Here is a 23,439-nt window from a genome sequence, read left to right as displayed (position 1 = left end):
TGACCCTGGCTGGATGCCAGGTGGCCACCAAAACCGCTCTATCACTCCCCTCCTCAGCTGGACAGGGGAGAGAAAATATAATGAAAGGCTCGTGGGTCAAGATAACGACAGGGAGAGATCACTCAGCAGTTACCATCACGGGCAAAACAAACTCGACTTGGGGAAAATTCATTTAATTTATTACCGATCAAATCAGAGTAGGATAATGAGAAATTAAAAATAAACCTTAAAACACCTTCCCCCAACCCCTCCCTTCTTCCCAGGCTTAACTTCACTCCTAATTTCTCTACCTCCTCCCTCCAGGGCACAGGGGGATGGGGAATGGGGGTTGCAGTCAGTTCATCACAGGTTGTCTCTGCCGCTCCTTCCTCCTCAGGGGGAGGACTCCTCACACTCTTCCCCTGCTCCAGCGTGGGGTCCCTCCTATGGGAGACAGTCCTCCATGAACTTCTGCAACATGGGTCCTTCCCATAGGCTGCAGTTCTTCATGAACTGCTCCAGCGTGGGTCCCTTCCACAGGGTGCAGTCCTTCAGGAACAGACTGCTCCAGTGTGGGTCCCCTGCAGGGTCACAAGCCCTGCCAGCAAACCTGCTCTAGCCTGGGCTCCTCTCTCCATGGGGCCACAGGTCCTGCCAGGAGTCTGCTCCAGCGCAAGCTTCCCACAGGGTCACAGTCTCCTTCGGGCACCCACCTGCTCCAGCATGGGGTCCTCCACGGACTGCAGGTGGATATCTGCTCCACCACAGACCTCCATGGGCTGCAGGAGGACAGCCTGCCTCACCACGGTGTTCACCAGGGGCTGCAGGGGAATCTTTGCTCCGGTGCCTGCAGCACCTCCTCCCCCTTCTTCTTCACTGACCTTGGTGTCTGCAGAGTTGTTCCTCTCACATATTCTCACTCCTCTCTTTGGCTGCAGATGCGCAGGTTTCCTCCCTCCCCCTTAAATACATTATCCCAGAGGTGCTACCACTGTTGCTCATGGACTCAGCCTTGGCCAACAGTGGGTCTGTCTAGGAGCCGGCTGGCATTGGCTCTATCAGCTTCTCACAGAAGCCACCCCTGTAGCCCCTCTGCTACCAAAACCTTGCCACGCAAACCCAATACAACACTGAACAGAAAAATTAATTGCCAGTCGTATATAAAGGCGGAGGTGTCATCAGGCTGTGAGGACTTTGGTGTTCGCAGTAGCTCCTTTCCTTGGGCAGGAGGAGGACTGCTAAGAGCCCTTCCCTTGTCTCTCCCTTGCCCCAATCAGGAGGGGGACCCCAGGCAGAGCTGCTCCTGGGGTACTTCCACGCACCCCTCTTCTCTGGATGCGGTGCACCTTCCTCCCCTGGTTTCAGTCCTTCGTTGGCCACGAGCTGCCTTGCGTGGGCTTGGAGGAGTGGTCAGAACTGTGAGGACAGGGGTGCCGGCACTCCTGTCCTCCCAAAAACGCGGGAAAGTGAATCTGCAGCTTGTTAAAGGCAACTGTTCTTCTGTCTCTTGTGAAGGCGTCCTTAAGGATTACCTGCGAGAGCTACCCTCTCCCCTGATAACCAAGCAGCTCTACGAAGCAGTGTTGGATGCCATGGTGAAAAATCCCTTGAAAATGATGGCAAGTGGTTGTGAAAATGACCCAAGTGACTCTGAGCACACAGCAGCCCTTCTGGATTGCCTGCCAGATGTTGAAAAGGTGAGCAGTGTTAGCAGGTTCAGGTCAATTGAATGCTTCAGAAAATAAAGGAACACTTTCACACTGGATATTAAACATGTCAAAATGTGTCCACCTGTTTCCTGACTTAACAGTCCATTTGGATTTTTAATGCTCTGCATCTTTGAAAATACTTCCATTCCGTGATTAATTGGAGGGTCTGCATTGCTGGATTTATTCTAGTTTGCATTTTATATCGTCTCCATAAAACTGAATGAAAAGCTGTGATCGCTACTTTTACATTGTTAGGTGGGAGATTATTCCCACGTGGTGTCCTGCTCCATTTCTGTGGAGCTCTCTGGTCTGTATGTTATAATTACATGGGCAAATGCTTTCCTCTTTCCTAAGCATATGCAACCAAGCCTTAGTTTCCCATACTTGGCAGTGTAATAATGCTGTGCACCGTTGCCTGCCAAATTCACTTCTTCGAAAACCACAGTTTGCCTGTGGGAGAGAGTGAGTGAGTAGCCTGCACAGTACCTGGAAGTTACCTGGAAGCTTGTTCCCATGCGGAGGGCATACTGAGGGTTTCTTTGTTTTCTAATGTACCTGGATCATCTGTACTGCTTCTGCAGCTTCCCTCCCCTCCCTGATGTCTCCTTTCTGTTGTGAGAAAACTCATCCATGTAAAACTGAGATCAGGTAAGAAACAAGCTCAATTTTACCAGAAAGTCTGTCTTAACTGCTCTGCTCTGTGATAGTCTAATACAGCTTTTCTAACTCAGCACTTAGATGTTCCATTGATGGGTGTTGGTAGAAAAAATATAGCTATCAGCCTTGATCTTATCCATCTGGAGCAGCAGCATTAGGATGTCATCACCACCTTCGTCTAGTGTTTTGTTTCCTGAGCAGTATTTTGTTCTTTTAGGCTACCCTGAAGATGCTGTTGGATCACCTGAAACTGGTGGCTTCTTACCACGAAGTAAATAAGATGACGTGCCAGAATTTAGCTGTATGTTTTGGGCCTGTGTTACTGAGCCAGAGGCAGGAGACCACCAGCCATAATAACAGAGTCTTTACAGACTCAGAGGAGCTTGCCAGTGCCCTGGACTTCAAAAAACACATAGAGGTTCTTCACTATTTACTCCAGCTGTGGCCAGGTACTGTTTCATTAATCTGATCAAGGGAAAACGTCAAACCATTGCTGTATGTTTTTACTGTGTGACAGTGTACATTAATTCACAGGATCACTGAGGAGCATCAGAATTCTTAAAACACGAGGTACTATGGCATCACCTATTAATCTAAAGAAATCATGACAATTTTTAAATCTAGTCTTTGTATTTGGTCACTTTGTGTAATGGGAAGTTTGTTGCTTTGATTGCTTTCTTACCAGATGGCAGAGTTTGAATAGAACGTAAGAAGTGGTGAAGAGTGCTTTATGTGAGTAAAAATACTAGAAAAAACAAACCCAGTGACAGTAAGGTTTCCACATCTGAATTAGGAGGTTTTGGGGGTGTTCTGTTTTTTGTTTTTTATTTTTTTTCCTTCTGCTCTCCTGCTTTGACCATTCAGGATTATCTCTGTATGGAATTCATTAATTGTTTGGTCTCTGAAATACCTGAAGGGTTACTTTATTTTTGTCCTTGTAATTGGCAGAGTTGGGAACATCCTTAGAGTAAGAGCTGTGCAACTTCCAGTTGTTTTTGCAGAGCCTTGCTAAGGAGGAATGTTTTTAGAACAAAACACAACAAAAAAGCCAAACCAAACAAACAATAGAACCCAAACCAAAACACCATAAGTACCTTTTAGCTCCCACTTCCAAACTGAAGAGGTCATATGCTTTCACACAATTTGGGGTCAATCCTCAATAAGAAGGGAGGTGAAATTCTAATCTTCCTAATAAACTACCAAAGTAGACGTGAAGGTAACTGTTTCTGCTAAGATCTACCTTTCAAACTGGAAATGATTGCACAGTGTTCACGTTTCCCCTGGCACTGAGAGGCATAAGCCCGTGGAAATAGTCAGGGTCGTCTGGAGCCTGGGGTTTCAGCCTGTGGTGCCTTGCTGCTGCTGAACCACAGCCTTCTCTTGCACAAGCGCTGCCCGAAGTCAGGAACGGACGAAGGTATTGCAGCTTTTCAGTTAAAACAGAGAGAGTTGAGGGTAAAATACTGTGAAACAACTTAATATTGGATCTGATGGGTTTAGTTCTGTTTTCAGATAGTCTTTGACCAAGCAGTTGTTGAAAGCTACCTAAGCATGCAGAAGATGGGTCCATTGTGCTGTGGTATCTTCCTTTTTCAGAGTGGTCTGGCTAACGGTGTGGACGACTGATCTGTTTGGTAACCTGAATAATTTAATATCCGCTTCTCAAATTTGAGCAGTGTGAAACCTTTAATTCTCGAGGCTAAGAGAAGATTCAGCTCGTCTAAACAGCTTCTTAACTGTTCCCTTTTAGAACACAATAATCACTCTTGGGAAACTGCTGAATTTCTGCACCAGTTGAAACATGAAATGGAATCACAGTTAATCTAAATGAATAATATGTCTGATTGGGTTTGGTTTTAAATTTATTTTTACTGGAAGAGGAGGATGTCTGCTTTTTATGGGAGACTTGGGGTCACCTGGGAGATGTGGAGGGTCACGAAGGGCCTGACTTGGCAATACTGAATTACGGATGCTGTGGCTGCATTTGAGCCAGCCAGGTGGGCTCTGCTGCTCTGTGTTCAGGATACAAAATATTCCCCAACTCATTTAAAGAGTGTTTGGGAAAAGGCTTTTTTTTTTTTTTTTTTTTTTTTTCTGTCTCCTGTCATCTCTCCCCATTGCAAACATTATAAAGAGAAATTGCTGTTCCTAGCTAGGTGGTTCTTGAAGCATTTTGTTCAATCCTGGAGGTCCCAGGAAGGGCTCCTGACATGTAAGCATGGGTTGGCAAAGACCTATATCTGGCAGATTCTATACAATAATTTAAAAAAAAAAAGTGTCTGGATTTGTTGCGTATTCCTAGACATGAGATATAAATGAATGTGTGCTAGCAGACAAAGTGCAGGTTAGGCACATGAATGTGTGGTCTTTGTCTTAGTAGTTCATAACCAAACTATGTAAGATGTATGATCTTGCTGTTAATTAAAGGGGGTTTTGTGATTACAAAAAAAAAGTATAGGAATCTATACTGTATTGTTATTATGCAGGTCATCTTAAACAGTCTCTGCTCTACTTAGCCAGTAATACTTTTTAAGTCTTTATCTAGAGATGTATTTTAAATTTGTAAGGTGGGGGTTTTGGGGTGTTTTTTATTTACTTATTTACTTATTTATTTATTTTAATTATGAGAGAAAGAGTTTTCGGGGAGGGTTTAATCCTTTCTTGGGTAAAACTATGAAGTATCAGGACAAGTAAAGCAAGTGCAAAAGAAGAGAGTTGACTGTAAGCTGACTTGACCAGCACAGCGTAATTGCCAGTGAATACCCCACTGAGGTCTTTCAAGTGCTTGAATGCTTCTTGTGGTATATCAGATACTGATTAGTATAAAGAATATTCTGCGCGAGACAGTGATTTCAGCTATTGTGGGCTACTGCTTCATTCCTCTTACAACAGTTACCACCTGGGGAGCATTGCTAGGCTCCCTCCTGCCACAAACCGTGTTGGTGAGAGCCGCTGCGAGTCACGGCGTGTTGCTGCTGTGCGGGCTGTAGCGGTCAGCGAACCTCTGCGCCTGCCCTTATCTCTTAGCCACGGGAAAGATGAGTTGGGGAAAAAAGTCAACGTGGACAACTAATGTACTGGAGGGGAAAAAAACCCGACAAGTATATTCTCAGTTGTGTTGTCTAATTTTTCCCCCCACTGTAAGTCTGATTTATGATAGTTTGCTTGCATTAGACATCGCTAGCCACTCTGCTCTGACTTCCAGTGGCGTGGGTGAGTTGCTTTCCAGCAGCTTAGGTGCAGGTGCGGAAGGGATGTTACTGGCCGGGCAGCTTGAAGAGCTGCTTGTGGACGATGTAAATGGCAGTGCTTTTTACATTTTTTTCCATACTTTGCTGACCTGATAGTGGCCGTGCCCTGGAGTCAGCTCCAGTGGCAGCTGACCCTGCGGCTGTAACAAGTACACACTGACCACGCTCTGGGTCAGCACCACCGGGAAGCTGCCGGCTGTTGGCTCTGCTCGCTGCAGCCTCACAGAAACCACCTCTGCCTGAAAATAACAGCAAGAGGAGAGGTAATTTGACATATGGTGCAGCTTCATGATAGGCTTGAGGCGACTGAAGACACTTCTTCTCCCTTGTCAACTGCAACTGGGCAGCCCCAAAGCTGCTGACCACCAAAAATGAAAAGAAGCTTTCAGTCAGGTCAGTGAGCCAGCACAGGAGAGATGGGAAATGTGGGTGGAGGAAGAGGGAGACCAAGAGCTGTTTGGGCAGCAAACACTGTGCAGGAGCTAATCGTGAAATCCTGGGGATAGCTTATGGCATGGCTGCTGTGGGAAACAAAAGCAGGTAGGTGTAGCTCTGCCCATAGGAGTGTGCATTGCTGCAAAGGGGGCAGGAGTCAGGTAGAGTTTTCCTTCGCCTTGAAGAGAAAGCCGAGCGCTATCCCTCAGCTTGCAAGAACTGTGCAGGACGTTGTGCTAAAAGGGAGGTAAAACATGAATGCGAAAGCATGGTGACCGGGTGAACACCATAGAGTGTAAATAGAACAGTTGGACCCGACGGAAGGCTCGCAGTCTGGTCCCTTACATTTAATCTCCTGTAGATTGAGACAGCTTGATAATCAACATGTTGTGCAATACTTCAGTTTCCGTATTTTTCCAACCGCAAACAAATAGTCCTTGTTCGGTTAGACCATGTAATACTGGCAAGTTATTGTTAACCCATGGCCCTTCACCTTAATGGAGTATAGTCTAAACAGAAGGGCTTTTGTTATAGTAAGAGGCGGGGAAAAAAGCAGTAATAGTTATTGCATGTTACTGTGCAAGGAGTAAAGTAAGACTAAAATCCCCTGGAGAGACCTGTAACGCGGCCCCAGAAGGAGAAGCATTGGGCACATCTCGGGACTGAGCCTTCGTGCCTGCGCGCGAGGCGTCTAACGAGGAGCGGGTGAGACTGCGAACCGCAGGGGTTTGCGCGCACCACGTTGTCCACGGTGAATGGGAACAGAAAGTTTCTGCTTCCGATTACAAGAGGTAACGGTCTGTTTAAAACAAAAAGAAGCTTTGCAGCTCAGACATTTAATAGGCACAGGTCAGTAAAAATATTTGTGCTGTTTACCGTAGGAAGCCGGTAACAGTGGAGGAGACTGTTAGTAACTTATGCTGTATAAATCGTGAGCTCAGGTAACATGACCGTCAAACCTGTTTGAGTGTACGTCTGACATGGGGTTGTGGCTGCTTAGAAAAATAATGCATAATGCAAATGAGCTTCTTTTAATAGTGCAGAATACTAGGGCAAAAGAGAAACAGAAGAGCTCAGCTCTTGGAGCATCTTGAGCTTCTCTAGGCGTTTCTCTGTGGTGGTATTTTTGTTGTGTTTTAACCTCTTTTGCTGTGCCTGCTTTCTGTTACTCTTTTAGCCCGGACGAAGCGTGTGAGCTGAGCTGTTTGCTTTTCTTTGACCCAGAGCCAGATGGTGATTAACTCACGCAACGAATTTAATCGGTGCTCTGGGAGTTTCTACTTTTAGATAGGCTTTTCTCCATTGCAGTTTGGATCTGGCATGAACCTTCAAAACTGAGCTTTTACGGTAGTTTTTCTAATTATTTTATATGAAACAGCAGCAGAAAACATAGTAGTGGAATGTGTTGGCTGTAAGCTTGCATGTATTCACGCATGCTGTTAGCGTGTGACGTCAAGGGAGGCGAGTGGGCACCTGTCGTGGACTTCTCTTGTTGTAGCACAGGTTGTTCAGCCCTGACTCTAGTTTAACTTCTCTCTTCTAGTGCGTCACTCACCGGCCAAAGAACCAGCACATCTGAACGCGTTTCCTGAGCATCCATCCTCCCTGAATTACCTGAGGCCCAAGAGGCAGAGACCTCACATGCTGAATTTGAGCGGTACTGAGATGTCTGGGGTACTCAGACCAAGGCCAGCAGGTCTAGACAGCCCGTCGAGCAACCGCTACGCTGGAGACTGGAGTAGTTGTGGGGAGAACTACTTCTTAAATCCAAAAGACTGCCTGAGTGAAGCAGACTACGATGACGTCCCTTCGGAAGACACAGAGAGCGGGGATGACGGCAGCAAAGCCGAGGAGTCGGACGCCCCGGTAAGACACCCGCAGCCCATCCCCAGAGAGCACACGTTTCAGAGCTATTTGGCAATGCAAGCAATAGACTCCGTGGTGGATCACAGAGCAAACCTCAAAGATCTGCAGGAAAGTATCGATACTCTGATAGGAAACCTGGAAAGGGAACTCAACAAAAACAAGCTAAATATGAGTTATTAAATCCTGTCCTGCATGACGCCTCCTCCTAGTGCCTCCGTGCCCCTCGCAGGGCTTCCCACAGCCGTCTGAGGAGTGATGGTGCCCTTGAACACTTTGTGGTAAGGCTGCGGCCCACCTTGCATTAACAAATCTTAAGCCATTCCGTTACATGTCTGCCTTTTTGTTAGAAGGTGTTGGCCTGATTCTGGTGTTGGAGGCAACCTTAGAGACCGTGACATGATTCCACATAGTGGCATTTCTCCCTAAAAATACTATGCACTTAGGCAGTCTGGGCAATACCTGGCAGAAGATAAAGCAACATCTCTGCTGTCGGCGGCAGCAGAACTCCTCATTCCTGAAACCCTAGCTCCGGTACAGATGTTCCTCAGAAGAGGATGAACGCTGCTTGGCCTGAGTTTTGCAGCATGGACTTCAGATAGACTCGTTTTACTATATATGTAATGGCTGCTATGAAAAATGCTTTATATATATATATATAATATTTATATATAAAGTTTTAATTGTACAAATATTAATGTATTCCTCTATTAACACTTTTCAATAATTATTTAAACAAGCAAAAATTAAATATTTTTCTAACCTTGTTTGTATATATGTATGTATAAATGTGCATGTGTCTGTAGCCACCTTTGGAAAGGAGAGGTCTCTCAGAATTATGAAATGTCCTTGTTTCTAGGAGGATGTGTTCAGTGATGCCAGGATGAAGTTACCCCTTGGGTAACACAGCGTTTGATTTACGTGCAGAAACATGGCCAGAGAGAAGGCAGGGTGAATGATTAATACCAATGACCTTGTGTGTTGCAGGGCCATCAGTTTGGAGGTGTTGACTATTAACACTCTCTCTCACACACCCACCACTCTTTCTCTATTTTTTTTTTCCTTCTTTTTTGTTTGTTTTTTACTCCGTGTTTTTTTCATGTCTAAAGAAGGTCTGGAAAGTATTTACTTTTTGAAAAATACTTCTGGTTTGTCCTTGTAACCTGTTACTTTTGATGTTTCAATACTTTTTTTTTTTTCCTCTCTCTAGAATTTCATTTATTTTTGTTGAGGTACCTTTGTCTGGCTGCTGGTAGTTAGATGTGTTTGAGCCCTCTCTGAAGGGCTGTGGCTCTGGAGATGCAAGATTCAAATTCTGCACGAAGGCAGTTACTTTTTTCTCTGAGCCTTTTTTTTTTTTTTTTTTTTTTTTCCTTTTTAAATTAATCTCCCAAAAATGGAAACCTGAGTTGTTACATGAGGTTGAACGGGTTGAGTGATGTTACTCCTGGGGAGTTTGGGTGGGACTGCAGTTCACTGTGACCTTCTTAGATTCAGCTATCACCATCTTCTCAGGTCATCTTTTATCTTTAGTCATTTATGGTGAGCAATTAAGCATTTCGTGTTAAGGAAACACATTCTTGGTTTAATTAAAAATAGTTATCGCATACCGATGTTTTGGTAGTCCCTCTAACCAAAAGGAGATACAGAGTCATTCCGTGTCCTTCACAGGTCGCCCCCAGTGAGGAAGGGGGGATTTGGGCTGGTGGGGGCAAGAGGGTTATGTTTTGAGAGGTCAAACACCAAGTCGCTGTCAGCTGGCAGGGTAGAACTTAATTCTCTTCATCTTTTTGGTACAATGTTGGCATCCTGCCATGGCTTTCCATTCACCCTGTGGGTAAGTGCTTTTCTGTTAACCCGTACTTCCTTATATTGCTTAATTGAAGTTATTTATTTACAGTAGCAAGGAACTAGGAATCACTATGGCAAACTTCACCCCTCTTCTAAGGAATTATTTTAGCATGGTTTCAAATGGTTTATTCAATCTCATTAATTTATTTTTTATAAGTGTTAAAAGATGCAAAACAATTATTGCAATATAATGATAATGTATGAAAATGTAAATTTAACCTGAAGCATTTATCAATAAATCGATGTATTTTTTTAAACTTTTATACCTACAGAATGTGCATACTTTTTAAACTATAAATTTAAATTCTAAATAAAATTTGAATTAAGAACAAAATTTGACTAAGCCTAGTTAGTGATTATTTAAACCTGTCTAAGCTGATGCCATCCATTTGTACTGGCTGCACATGTGAATTAATGCCATAAAGACATTTAGCTTTTCAGAAGATGTTTTGTTCTGTTGGCGTTTCTAGATTGAACCAACATTTTGGTTACATAATTAAAAAGAAAACCAAACCACTGCTCCATTTAAATCCAACAGGAATAATATTCTAAGGAAATTGTCAAACCAGTCTTCTGGCAGCATTTCTTCTTCTTCTGTTGCAGGATGCCGATGCTTTTGAACGTAGCCTGGCTTCTGCTCTGGGTGTGTAGATGTATTAGCACTAGTTGAAAGATGTTTGCATTTAAAGTTATTTGATAAATGATATATTAAGTTTCCATTGTCTATAATAATCTAGATGATGTCAGTGAGCACCTTTTGAATATGTGTAAGTTTTTCTACGGGAGAGTTCTGTTACTCAGTGCAGCAGTGTGCTGCTCTGTCAACTTTAATATTTTAACCTTAAAACAGGGGAAATCAATGACTTGATAAACTGTATTAATGTTAAGCTAAGCAGTTAATTAAAATATACTAAAGTATTGGTATTGTTCAAATGAAACATTTGCTGATAATCTAGTTAAAATAACTTGTAGAACACATTTTATCTTAGAAATGCTCTTTTAATGAGAGATTTCTCAAGTGGTATTTTTGTTATATGTTGTCCCTTACATATGTTCTTATAGATATTATTATATTTTGTATAATTATTTGTATAATCTGGTCAAGCTGCATCCTTCTTATGATGGTTACAGATTCTTAAGGAACAGGATTAGTGTAGGAATGACCCTATCTAGAAACACTGAATTGGGAGATTAAAGCAATCTGCTTCTACCAAAGTAGTAATGAACATTTTTTTTTTTTTTTTATACAAAAGAGCAGCCTTGGGCTGCGTGGGCTTTGCAGGGCAGAGCTCGTGTCGAACCCCATGGGCACAGCCAGGAGCTTCTCTTACTGTACTAACCTTTGTTCTTGTCTGCTTGGTGTAACTCAGTTTGACTTCAGGAGCAGCTCCTGTTCTGCAGGGGCTCTTACCACTACTAGAAGAGGTTAAAAGCGGAGGGCAGAGCCTGCAGTCGAGTTCAGAGAGCAGATGGCCTTGGAGTGTATGGACTTCCTTCGGGCGTGACCTCCGCTTCCCAGGTAAAGAAAATGGACGCAGATGCTCTTACAGAAACAGTTCCAAGACTTGCACCAAAACTGCATGCAAATTGTTATACCCAGGTATGGGCCAGTGATGGCCACGTGCTGGGCTGGGTAGCAACCAAGAATCGTAGGTCGTGGTCCCCAGGGAAAAGCAGAAATGCGTCTGTAGGTCTGTGCAACTCTTTGCTGCCAAGTGTTAAGGTTATGATATGCTTAGGTGAGTTCAGGAATGGACTAGGCCCATTCGTAGCATTCTAATCCATTGCTGTTTGTTTAAACAGGGTTGCCCAAATGCTGCTTGGGCTGTGTGGCTGATCCAGCTGACACTGAGTCGCTTCTCCCCCTTTTTCAGCTTCCCAGGGTGGCTCATTACAGGAGTGTGCAAAAGATGGGTAGGGATGGTGTGGGATGTGGAGTAGACGGGGTGGCAGCGTGACCTTGGGCTGGTTTAAGCCACTGGGGACCTACATCCTCAGAAACTTCAGATCTTTAGCTCTGTCTTTCCCAAATGTGTAACGTATGTGTATTATTAATTAATGCGCCAGGCAAGAAATGTTGCTGCAGCTATTCAGACGTGTTCTAAAAATAGAGGGAAACATCCCCAACAGAAGTAGATATTCAGGGTTTTTACAGAATAAATCTATAAATCTGATAAGCTAGACACACATCTGCTATTTCTGCTGCCAGATCTTAATCCCTTCACCTTCCTCCCCATCTCAAGGTATAGGTTTTTCTTAACAGTAAAAATGTATTTTGATATAAGAAGTCTTTATCTCAAATTCTGGAGCCAGCAACAGTTGAAAGATGGTTATTTGGGGTGGGGGAGAACTGGCATTACATTTCAGTGTAACTATTGAACAGAATCATAGAATCATTAAGGTTGGAAAAGACCTTTATGATCATCAAGTCCAACCGTTACCCTAGCACTGCCAAGTCCACCACTAAACCATGTCCCTAAGCACCACATCTACCCGTCTTTTAAATACCTCCAGGGATGCGGACTCAACCACTTCCCTGGGCAGCCTGTTCCAGGGCCTGACAGCCCTTTCGGTGAAGAAGTTTTTCCTAATATCCAACCTAAACTTCCCCTGGCGCAGCTTGAGGCCGTTTCCTCTTGTCCTATTGCTTGTTACTAGGGAGAAGAGACCGACCCCCACCTGGCTACAGCCTCCTTTCAGGTAGTTGGAGAGAGCAATAAGGTCTCCCCTCAGCCTCCTCTTCTCCAGGCTAAACAACCCCACTTCTCTCAGCTGCTCCTGATAAGACTTGTGCTCTAGACCCATCACCAACTTCACTGCCCTTCTCTGGACACGTTCCAGCACCTCGGTGTCCTTCTTGTAGTGAGGGGCCCAAAACTGAACACAGTACTCGAGGTGCGGCCTCACCAGTGCCGAGTACAGGGGGACGATCACGTCCCTACTCCTGCTGGCCGCGCTATTGTTGATACAAGCCAGGATGCTACTGGCCCTCTTGCCCACCTGGGCACACTGCTGGCTCGTATTCAGCCAGCTGTTGACCAACACCCCCAGGTCCTTTTCCGCTGGGCAGCTCTCCAGCCCCTCCTCCCCCAGGCTGTAGCGTTGCATGGGGTTGTTGTGACCCAAGTGCAGGACCTGGCACTTGGCCTTGTTGAACCTCATACAGTTGGCCCCGGCCCATCGATCCAGCCCGTCCAGATCCCTCTGTAGAGCCTTCCTACCCTCCAGCAGGTCAACATCAACTGTGATGCATTTGTTTGGAAATGTCATCCTACACAATGAATTAACTGTTTTCCTTCTGTTTGACTTTTTGAGCCATGCAGGAAACTCAATAATTTGTCTTAACAACAAAATATGCTAGGCAAAATTAACCTATGGAACAGTCTGCCATGAGATAATGCAAAGCCAACCCTACAGGTATTTGGACATCTAGGATTGCATTAAAGAGGATAAAAGATCGTGATGGGATGTCTAATCTCATGTCTCTGGTGTTACTTGGGAAGAGAGATGAGGAGGAAAATGGCTCTCGGGAAGGTTACTCCCTTTCCATTGGGGGATTCCTGCAACTCCCCAGACTACATTGCTCTGGGGAGGGAGGGAGGTTGATCATCAGAGCCCTGATCCGTTGCCTCCTTTTCCTCGCTGTTAGGAAAACCCAGCTGAAATCCAGCAGTTTTCTGGAATACTTTCTTAATCAAAACTCTCCAGAGTGCCTCTGTGGTGGGGAACAAGGCTCACGTTGAGGCTGCTGCTTCTTCTGGCTTGTAGTGACAGAGTTACAGTGGAGGGGAGATGGTTGGGCTTTCCAGGTAAGCCATGACCATATGGGTGACTTTAATGTATATGTGGTTTGCAGCCCTGTTGATCAAAAATCTGTGGAAGATGATCTGAGGCGGTGTTCTAACAATAGTCCAGGCCTGATAACAGAGAGCTGAGCTTTTTAATCAGTCGGTTGTGGGATATTTACCTGTCTGTATGGAGCAGGCTGTTGGTTAAATATTGATTTAGCAGAGGAGCTGTGTTCTCTTCCTGTTTGAGCTCCAACTGCAAACACCGTGCTGCAGGTGGTAGGGATGTGCTTGTTGAGTTTTCCTTGGGTTTAATTTACAGGTAGTTTAATATGAGGGGCAAGGAATATGACTATAATATTTAAAATTCAAACTAACAAACAAAAGACTATTTTTCAAACCAAGTCCTGTCTAGTGGCACCAAACCTCTCTTAAATCTGACCAAAGTTCAATCAAAGTGGTAAAAGTACGTGATGGAGAGATCCTGGCTGTAGAAAATTGAAGGGGCATGTTTTTAACGCTGCCTAAAACCCATTTGCAATGTTTAGTTCAGGACAGAGGAGGCTCACACAGCTCCCATTTCATATTTGGCTATGCTATACGCTGCCGAAGCAGAGCACCAGGGCTGGCTATCGCTTGTCAGCCGAAGATCCTCTCTGCAAATCCCCCATGTGTCAGTCGTCTTTTGTGCTTTAGTGTCTACTGTGACCATATGGACATTTGTTTGACAGGAGTCTGTGACCCTCAAACAGTTTGGTGAGTCATGGAAAGAGTGAACTCACCCGTATAGAATTTAATCTCTCCTCCTCTGATAGATTTAATTTCCGCTTGACAGGCTCTGCTCCGTTACATGGGGTCTGACCTGGCTATTGAAACCGAGCAACCAGCAGAACACCGCTTACGGAAGTTGTCTCTGTGGATGGAGGATGAACTTTAACATTCATGAGCTGTTACTCATTTATGCTGGTAAATATTAAAACTTCTGTATAATGCTGTTCGATCTCTCTCAAGAATAATTGTCTGGTGCCAGAAATGCACACGCTCAACAGCCGCAGTGTGCTTGCTAAAAGCTGTTTGTCCTAAATAATACTGATTTGTTTGAGGGGACAATATATTTTAGTGGCTTCGGTTTTCTGTTTGTAAGCATTTGCCAGGCTTAAGTAATAATCATTTTCTAATCTGATGATGGCAAGTAAAAGTGGTTCAGCCTGCAAAGTTTGAAAGGTTTATGAATAGTGTGGTCAGATCTATTCTTTTGGTTCAGCAGCCCAAAATTTGTTTAGTAATTTATACGGTCCTCCCTTTAGCGTATCAACGTATGGATTCAGCAGAGGTGCAAGGGGCTCCCCTATCATTTAAGTGTAGTAAGTAATAAATAGAAGACTTCATAGCATGGTGAATATTTGTTGTGGCTGCATTTAAGGGAACAGAACCAGGTTGCCGTTGAGGGAGCATTGATGTTGACTGTTCCTTGCATAAGGAGTAGCATTATATGATGCCTTTTGAGCATTGTGGCAATCTTCTTGGGATAGATCCTCTTGTAGCAGTGATGGCCGCCTCTCTTCCCTGCTGTAATCCAGGTGACTGCACGTGCTGTTTGGGGGAACAATTGCTTGTGGAAGTTGTAGTGGGTAGAGTAGAGCTAGCTAATGATGAAATTGTCTTTAGTGTAAAAAAGACCTTTGTTCCTGTGCTTCATGAGCTGCAATGGCTCACTGATTTATAAGAGTCTGGTTTTGATCTTTAAATCCTTAGATGAGAGTGGAGCCTTTGTATGAGGAATTGTTCCTTCCATCTCTTGTTACTGTGATGTTGAGGTCATCTGAGGTACCCGTGTGCCTGCATGCCTCCCCTTCTCCCTTCAACGGCAGCGTGGCGACATGGGGCTGCTTCTTTGCTCTGGACTGCCTTCTGTCACTGTATCTCCAGAGCAGGAAATGTCCTGGACATCTCAAAAAAAACCCCTACTGCTTGTCCCTAAGTTTTTCAAGAGGAGTGAATGCTTTGGGGATGAGGGAGGAGATGCTTGCTGGAGCCGACTAGCAGAATTTGGATGGCCTATGTGAATGTTACTACTGGAGTAGAATGGCTTCCCCTCTGGTGGGAGCAGGTGGATGTAGATTGGCAGGGTGAATACTGGCACGTTGGTTTGACCGGCTGAGTTGTGTTTAAGATTTTTACAGCTTATAGAGTCCTCACAGACACAGAACTTTGAAAACTATTATTTAAACAGATAGAATATTCATTATAACTGTATTAATGAAATATAGTGGGGGAAGTGTGCCCAAAACAGTTGTTCTCTAACCGCATTGTGAGTAAACAAATGGATAAAGTTAATGAAACAATAATCTCTAACTGCAAGATGCTTTATTTCTGAAGCTAAACATGTTCTGCTGAAATAAAGAGGTCCTGAAATAAAAAGCTCACTGGTTCTAAAGGTGATAATGGGCTCTAAGCATCTGATGAAGAAAGCATTTCTTGTCCCTTTACTAGTCCTACATCAGTTAGTATCTGCTTCTTCAGGTCTGGAAACACAGTATTGTCTGCACTTTCTTGCTCCTCCATCTCTTCTTTTGTTTTCTGTAGAGTAGTCATACTCTGAAGGAAAAACACATACCAGGCAACAATGCACTGTTAAGCTTCGAAACCTATATGCGACCCCATTGCTTTCCAGTGGATAGTATCAGTGCTATCACAAATTAATGAAAATAGGCATCATCTAGGGCTACATTAACTGAATTGTCATTTCCTTAGTTGATTAGTTAGTATCATGAAACCATTTACCAAAGAATGGATAGGCAAAATCCTTACGTGCATGAAGAATGGAAGGTGGGAGTCTCTCCTTGCTTGAAGGAGCAATGTTTATAGGGAATTTGCCAAAATGTAACTTTTGGAAAGAGCAATTGACGTAAAAAGAAAAGCAGATTGATAGGTGTTAAATGTCCATAGGCTCTAATGCTCTTGCAAGAGTTTCATTTGACCGAGAGGTGAACTCAGACCATCTATTCCACTCCTAAGAACTGTAGATACAAAATAAGGAGCTGCTAAGCTATTCTGATTATGTTCATCCTGATTTTTGAAAATGCTGTGGGAAATCCTGCCTAGCAAAACAAGTGCATTTTAAAGACCCAAAGAAACAAAGAAAGCTTTCTTAATTCCAAGTATAACATACTGTTTTCTCCCTCTGTGCTTCCAGCTCCATCTCAATTCTGTTTTGGCTTGAAACTCTTGATACTCTTGAAACTCTTCTTCACAGTACTTCAGATATTTGGCTTCTTTTGTAAAATAATCAAGTATGTTGGCATGCTATTAACACAATGACAAACAAGGGTCATTATACGCCCAAAGACACAGAATTATTGCTGATGATCTGAACGGTATTCTTAGTTTATCTATGTTGGGAATATAGATATCTCCATTTATCCAAATAATTTGCAGCAAAACAGTATAAAGATGTGGATTGAAACCAACTGATTTTGGATACAAATATGCATGGGGTTAAAAAATTTTTATTACACTGACTCTGAGTAGAGATCATCCTTTAGCAACCTGCACTGAAATAACTAAACCAGTTTTAGGTTAGTGATTTCACTAAATCAGTCCAAATCCTCACTGACCCAAATTCAGGCACAAAGAAACCATAAAATACCATACTTCAGTATTACACTATGCATTTATCTGGGATTCTGTGTTTTAGTTTTCATTACTCTCTTCATCAACCTATATTTTTCAGTGAATACGTCAGTTAGAATGAACGTAATCTAAGTATAAGTGATTATTCTTGGGTTAATAATTCTGTGCCCTAAATAGTGTAGTTCCAAAACAGATGTAATTTGGGCAGAAGCAATGTGTTTCTTCATGTTACAGCACTTAGTTAGCTCCTGCCTTGCTTCGGAGAAGTTACTTTTACTAAAATGAGGCTGCTGACCTGGTGTTATATTGCTACATACTGTAGCTCTGCACACAGCAAACCTTTATGGGATGTTTGTAAACTATTTAAGCACATACATAAACTTAACTTAAAACTGGGATATGATGGGTAGAAGATTTTGTGATGGAAAAATAACAGACTAGGTAGCAGACAAGACTGCTAGACTGAATGAGATGAAAACACTTACCTTGATCTTTGGCTGGGAGGTGGGGGAAAAGAACAAGTGAAAACGATGTGGAAATAAAGAGAAATTAAGACTGTTTTCATTGTTCCTATGGCCCTTTGGTACCGACAGTCCTTATTTCAAAAGAGAATGAATGAGTGGTAATGTAACAGTCCGCAAAATGTGCTTTAACTAAGCTGGAACCAGATACTAAGATCTGTAAATTGAAGTACCAAATTTACAGGAAAAAAATGGACGCAAATGCAGACAAGAAGGTGTAAAGAAAGAGAAATTCAGTATATTCACATTACTATGCACTATATAGCATTGTTTTAATGCATGAAACCAGGTGTCATTTTACGCATGTGACAAAAAATGCTGAACTCTTTACCGTGTTTTCATGTAGCCAGGTTGGAGCAGTGGAATTTTGCCAACTCTCACCCAAGTTTCCTTTAGGTGCCTCCTATCTGAGCTCTGTGCAAAGCCAGGCAAGTTTTTCCAGACAGGCCTGCTTCTGGGTTGGAGTTTTCAGGATAACGTGTGACAGAGAGAAATACAAATTCTTACCAACCTCATTCCTTGAAGGGTGACTTAGTGTCTGACAGATTTCCAAAACACGTAGTACTCCAAGATCATCAGAAACAGCTAAAAAATGCTGCTTAGCTGAAAGATATTTGACAAAAAAAAAAAAACCAAACAAAAACCAATCTAAATTGCAACAGTAACACATACCTCCACCCAAACACAAGCTACAGAGGGTTCATCTTCATTGTGATCTTTTTAGTTTATTGTTCACTGCAGCAAAAAGGCAGCTTTATTGCACTCTTATTTTCTTAACAAATGAAATTCCCTTTAAAGTTTATACTTTTTCAAACTTTTTTTTCAATTTTTTTTTTTTAAATTAAATTAAATGTTTTCAGTTGCTTTAGGCTGTGATACTACACTTAGAACTCATGTATGCATTTTTGTATTAAACAGCGCAGTGTTAAATTAGTGGAAGTATGTGCCTTGGAGTCACAGGCCATTTTGCAAACAAGGTGGCAAGGTAAAGTGCAATCACCATCAACATACGTGAGGCAGTCCAGGGGCTGATGAAAGTGATCATTGATTCGGAGATGTTCTGGAAATGAGATGGCTCATGAGTTTTCTTCAGTAAGTCCCAAATATCTATATTTCCATCGTCTCTGCCAATGAAGAAAACTCCTGATCTTGTTAAGGACCATTGTCCCGCAGTGTATCTTCCTGCAGCGCAGCTCGACTGAAGGATCGCTCCGTTCTTAATTTTTTTTGAAAACAAATAAAAGGTAGACCCAACAATCAAGCAGTACTATCCCTTCACTACTTCAAATTTCCTATCATTTAAGAACATTCACAATTTAAATGATCCTATTACAAAAATTATATCAATGGCAAACTTGGTATCACCTTCTGTAGATAAAGAGGAGAATTGTGGGGAAGTAAAAAACCTGGTATCTCGCTTCCAGTCTATTAAGGTAATCTGTCTATCTGCTGTTAAAATCGCAGGTCTTGAGATTTTGCCAGGTGCAGCTAATCTGGATTCCTACATGAGAGAAGGAACTGTAAAAACCCCCACATTTCTTTGTCTTAAGATGATGAAAAGACTGCATCCTAAATATGAGTTCTTCAGACCTGTTTAGCAGACATTGCCTTTTCTTTGGTTGCCCTAGCAGCAGAAATAATTTGTTGAGAAGCTACAGTTTTTACAAGGTTGGAATTGAAGAAGATCACTTCATTTTTTTTCTGTAAAAGGCAAGTTTACAAAGCTAATTCTAAAATAGTTTTCTGATGAGAAGAAAAAGGAAGAGCTCTTCTTATATCCAATTTATTTCTAAACCATGAAGCTTTGTGACTTACAAATGTTTCTGAAAATACAGATTCTGAGGCTATTATAGTTCTGTCTTGCATATCTATCAATTATGTTACAGCTGTGTTAAAGTAACTTACTGTAACCCCTTCTTTCCAAATGGCAAAATTCCGGCCTCCAATGCTTAGAACAATGTCTTTAAAAACTGGAGATCTCTGGAGAGTGTTGATAGCGTCAGTGTGGATGATGTATTTCTGAATTTGCTTCTGACCTAATGGAATGAAAAAGGCAGTTGCTTGTAACTAGTGCTTTAGTGATCATCTTCACAATGGGAGTTATGCAGGGGGAAACAAGAGTGCAGAATCCAGCACAGGCTTCAAAGACACTAGCCTCACTTTTTTGCTCACAAGGTACAGGAATTGGACTTGCCGCGAATCTAGTTACTTCCATGATTTGTGCCAATAGGTACATAGCGATGCACCTGTGATACTGGAGAGGGCTTTTGCTATTCTGTCATGACAGCTAAACTGCTTGCACTTTTGAGGGCATACTGGTAAATCCTGGTGTCATCAGTGAGACAGACTATTATAGCAGATGAGCAAGAACCTTAAAAAGACAGTATAGGTGCAAATGTTTTAAAGTTAGCAATATATTAAGGTTTAAACAGGTATTGAGAAACTTGAACTTACGAACTGGTTTTGCCGAGTCACTATTGACTTCCATTTTCCAGTCGGAATAAACAATTTCTCCATCCTGTGATGCCAGAAAAAACAAGTAAATGGATTTAATGTTAAATATGTTCCGAGTAAATTAAAATGAAAGTTTGCAGCCAATGACTGAAAAAACACTAAAATTTTGGATCACTATTTTTCAGTTATGTATTGCCAAAACAGCTTACTTACCATGATGTATGTAGGCAGTCCTTCCTGCAGAATTAGGTGCTTGATTTTTACAGTTCATGCTTTGCTCCAGTAAAAAGGGAAAAAGGTGACTGGAAGCAAAAAGGTAGCTAGAGGCCGAATTTTCATTTCCACATGAACTCAAAACTGGGAAAGATTTTGGAATTTTAGATACATAGGGTAGGTAGAGAGCTACGAATAGCTGGGACTTCCTAAAGTAGAAATAAGTTGTGGGGGAAACTGTAGTATAAGCATTTTCACCTGACATTTGGGGAAACACTAAAAAAATATTACTAATCTTATCGGTTCTGGAATAAGGAAATACTGTTTGGCTCCTGATGGCAGGTAAAGTTCAGCGTACTGTGGAAATGTCTTCTAATTCTGCCCTTCAAGTAAGGGTTCATAGTCTACCAAATATTGGGGTTTTATTATTATTTTAAGCATGTAGCTAAATGCATTGAAATGGGAATGTGGCACATCCAGAAAGATCTTTTTAGTTAACACCTGAAGAAAACATGCAAGTCCATACATTTGTGAAAACTCTATTATTTAATTGTTCAGTCTTTTGGATATCTTGGATTAATATTTTCATTAGTAATCTACTATTTTCACTTACTTCAGTTCCCACAAAAAAGTCGGTGGAGATATTCTCTAGCACTCGCAGCTTTTTGCTTGAAGGACTACTCATCTCTGCATATGGGCTCTCTTTGGCAGGTACTTCTAGTGTGTTCAGAGATTCCACTTTCTCTGGGAAGCAGTATGCATACATCTATTTGTTATACACTGGAATTTATCAGACCAAGCAGATCCTTCGTCTTATAAAGGTAGTTCACAGATAAGGGGAATTTCAAGAGGAGAGATGAAGAAAGACTGCCAAGTAAAGCAGCAGTTTTGCAGGTTAACTGTTTCCTGGGGGAGTCTTCTCGTTGCTGCAGCTGCTCTGAAGTCAGTGCTTCCCGTATCCAGACAACTCCTTAGGGTAACACCATCCTGTTCTTTCATCAGTTTTGCACAGCATCACTGTCTCCATGGGAGCTGCCCTTATGCATCCCCCTTAGCTGCTGCAACCAGGAGCTAACATTTCTGCGCCGGGGAATGGCACAACCTGCCTCCTGCAGCCCGTGGTGTGACAGCGTGCACTGCAGCAGCTATGCCACAGCAGCTCAACTGCCAGAAAGGCATTTTCTGGTGTGGTTTGCAGTCACTCTCTCGGGTAGTCCAACTCTTGGGCTACCTGTGTGTCAGCTTGGCAGCTTTACAGAGGGATTAGTAGTATGTCCTTACCACAAAGTACCATAATAAGAACTGATCTGCTAAGGAATGTGAAGTGCTAACTTCACATTCTGCAGTGAAGGGTGACACCTCTATCCACAGCACTACAGAAATACCTACAATATATACTGTTACTCCAGGATTATTTTTCTAAAAATAGAATTCTGTAAGGGCTGAAAAGAACATACTGTTTCGGTGATAAAGAGACTGAGTGGGAGACTTGCATGGGCTATGAAGTGAAACCTGGCAGAGTTACTGTGGATACAGAACGGCTCCTTTTGTTTTCAATACACATATATATCTTTGTAGTCAGTGCGTGTATGTCACGCTTTGAATACCAGTATATCTCTGAAATCTTTTTTCCCCAGATGTATTTAGCTATACAACATTTTGTTGCTCAGCTTTCCTTAGCTATATACTGAAATATAAGCTTATTAAAAAACATTTTCCCCAATAAGGTGTAATAAAAATATTACCTGAGGTTTTGTAATGATAATGTAGTTCCCTTAAACTAATTCTGACGGGACAGTACTCTGTGTTGGTATCACTTTCGCACAGGTTTATCTGTTCAGAAAAAATGCATTTGCTAACTCATTTTGTCAGATCTTTGAGGTACAAGACTAAATGACTTTCTGCTGTAATGGAGCAGGTCTTTTCAGTTTGCAGTGTGTTTGTAATACTCTATGAACAGTATTTGCTGCCTCACATGCAAGCACAGAGAAAATGCAAACCTGTGGTTTCTCTTGTGTGATCCTTTTCCCTGTAAGGATTTTGCCATGTTTCTCGCAAAAAAACAGCTCCAGTGGTCATGCTTGTTCAACAACTGTACCAGCTGCAGCTATTCTGAGCAGCACAGATCAGCAGGTCCAAAATTACTTTTTTTTTTTTTTTTTTTTTTTTTTTTTTTACCTAACATTATTTTCATCCTCCTTTTTTTCACAAACAGCTCAACCATTTTCATCAGACTGACTGTCGGGTTGCCAGTAATTATGGTTCTGTTGACCATCACCATGTTTCACAGTTTGGGACCCACTGAGACAGACAGCATAGTGGGTGAAAAGGCTGCCAGCAACATACACTATTAATACAACTACTTTTGCACCTACTGCAGTTTTTAAGAAGCAGTCATGTGTTTTATTGAAGTTTCAGAGGAACATTGAAGTCTCTCATTTCATAATCAGAAGGAAATTCACAAGGAAAACACAATTTTGTGGAAAAATTAAAGAGTTGGGGAGAAAAAGAATACATTCCTATGGAAGTTCTGGCTATATCTGCAGTTTGGCTTGATCCTTCTATTCTATATTTGTGTACAGTACCTTTATGAGAGGTTTCCAGCAGAGATCTAGATGCTTAAAAGTATCTGGAACATCAGCCGGCATATAAAAAATTTCCTTCTCTTTTACTTCCTCAGATGAAGGCTGTTCAGGAAGTTTGGTGGCTGGAATATCCCAAAATAAGATTGAGCTGAAAAATGATTGTATAATATTATTCCCTGGTTTTGTTTCAAAGTCAGATGCAGTTTTCCACACATTTTAAAGTTGGTTGTTTTTTTTCTTTTTTTTAGCCTTTCATCTTCAAACTTTACATAGCAATAGAGACTCTGAAAGGCAGACAAATGCTAGATACTTAATTGCTTCTTTTGTAAATGATAGCATATATTCTGTTATTCACTGTTTCATCAGTTGTTAACTATACCAAAGCAGCTAGAGAGCATTCATACAGTTTGCTTATGGAAAGTTACTGGGTGAAGTTACTGGCACTACCTGCGTAAAATTCCTGGAGGCTGAGAGAACTGGACAGAACCCTGTAGCAGGTA

The 23,439-nt window shown here is 42.3% G+C and overlaps 2 protein-coding genes across 16 annotated transcripts in view; one reads left to right on the top strand and one right to left on the bottom strand.

Moving 5' to 3' along the window:
• SYDE2 (synapse defective Rho GTPase homolog 2) overlaps positions 1-10,043 on the top strand; it is a 33,091-nt gene extending 23,048 nt beyond the window's left edge. The window contains exons 5-12 of one of the 6 annotated variants that reach the window (XR_015699038.1): positions 1,495-1,676; positions 2,563-2,794; positions 2,880-2,915; positions 3,031-3,077; positions 3,942-3,979; positions 6,616-6,822; positions 6,913-6,972; positions 7,575-7,711. Coding sequence is in view for 3 of the 6 variants with exons in the window: in XM_087733460.1 (XP_087589586.1) it covers positions 1,495-1,676; positions 2,563-2,794; positions 7,575-8,077 (917 nt within the window). In the remaining 3 variants the exon portion in view is untranslated. The other 5 variants (XR_015699037.1, XR_015699036.1, XM_087733462.1 and 2 more) reach the window with 5 other exon arrangements.
• Positions 10,044-15,343: 5,300 nt separating this feature from the next.
• DNAI3 (dynein axonemal intermediate chain 3) overlaps positions 15,344-23,439 on the bottom strand; it is a 30,654-nt gene continuing 22,558 nt past the window's right edge. For 7 of the 10 annotated variants that reach the window (XM_087732722.1, XM_087732719.1, XM_087732721.1 and 4 more), the window contains 8 exons: positions 22,940-23,087; positions 22,100-22,187; positions 20,968-21,098; positions 20,142-20,205; positions 19,593-19,723; positions 18,699-18,903; positions 18,199-18,290; positions 15,344-16,839 (listed from right to left, as the gene is read on the bottom strand). In XM_087732722.1, the coding sequence (XP_087588848.1) occupies positions 16,654-16,839; positions 18,199-18,290; positions 18,699-18,903; positions 19,593-19,723; positions 20,142-20,205; positions 20,968-21,098; positions 22,100-22,187; positions 22,940-23,087 (1,045 nt within the window). In that variant the 3' untranslated portion in view covers positions 15,344-16,653. Of the gene's footprint in view, positions 16,840-18,018; positions 18,291-18,698; positions 18,904-19,592; positions 19,724-20,141; positions 20,206-20,967; positions 21,099-22,099; positions 22,188-22,939; positions 23,088-23,439 lie in introns of all 10 variants that reach the window. The other 3 variants (XM_087732724.1, XR_015698918.1, XM_087732727.1) reach the window with 3 other exon arrangements.

The sequence above is a fragment of the Nipponia nippon genome, unplaced genomic scaffold, assembly GCF_047370975.1.
Source record: "Nipponia nippon isolate SJK-2023a ecotype South Korea unplaced genomic scaffold, ASM4737097v1 scaffold_5, whole genome shotgun sequence".
In the NCBI taxonomy this organism is placed as follows: domain Eukaryota; kingdom Metazoa; phylum Chordata; class Aves; order Pelecaniformes; family Threskiornithidae; genus Nipponia; species Nipponia nippon.
Note: the sequence above shows the minus strand (reverse complement) of the source record. Positions and strands in the feature narration are given on the sequence as shown.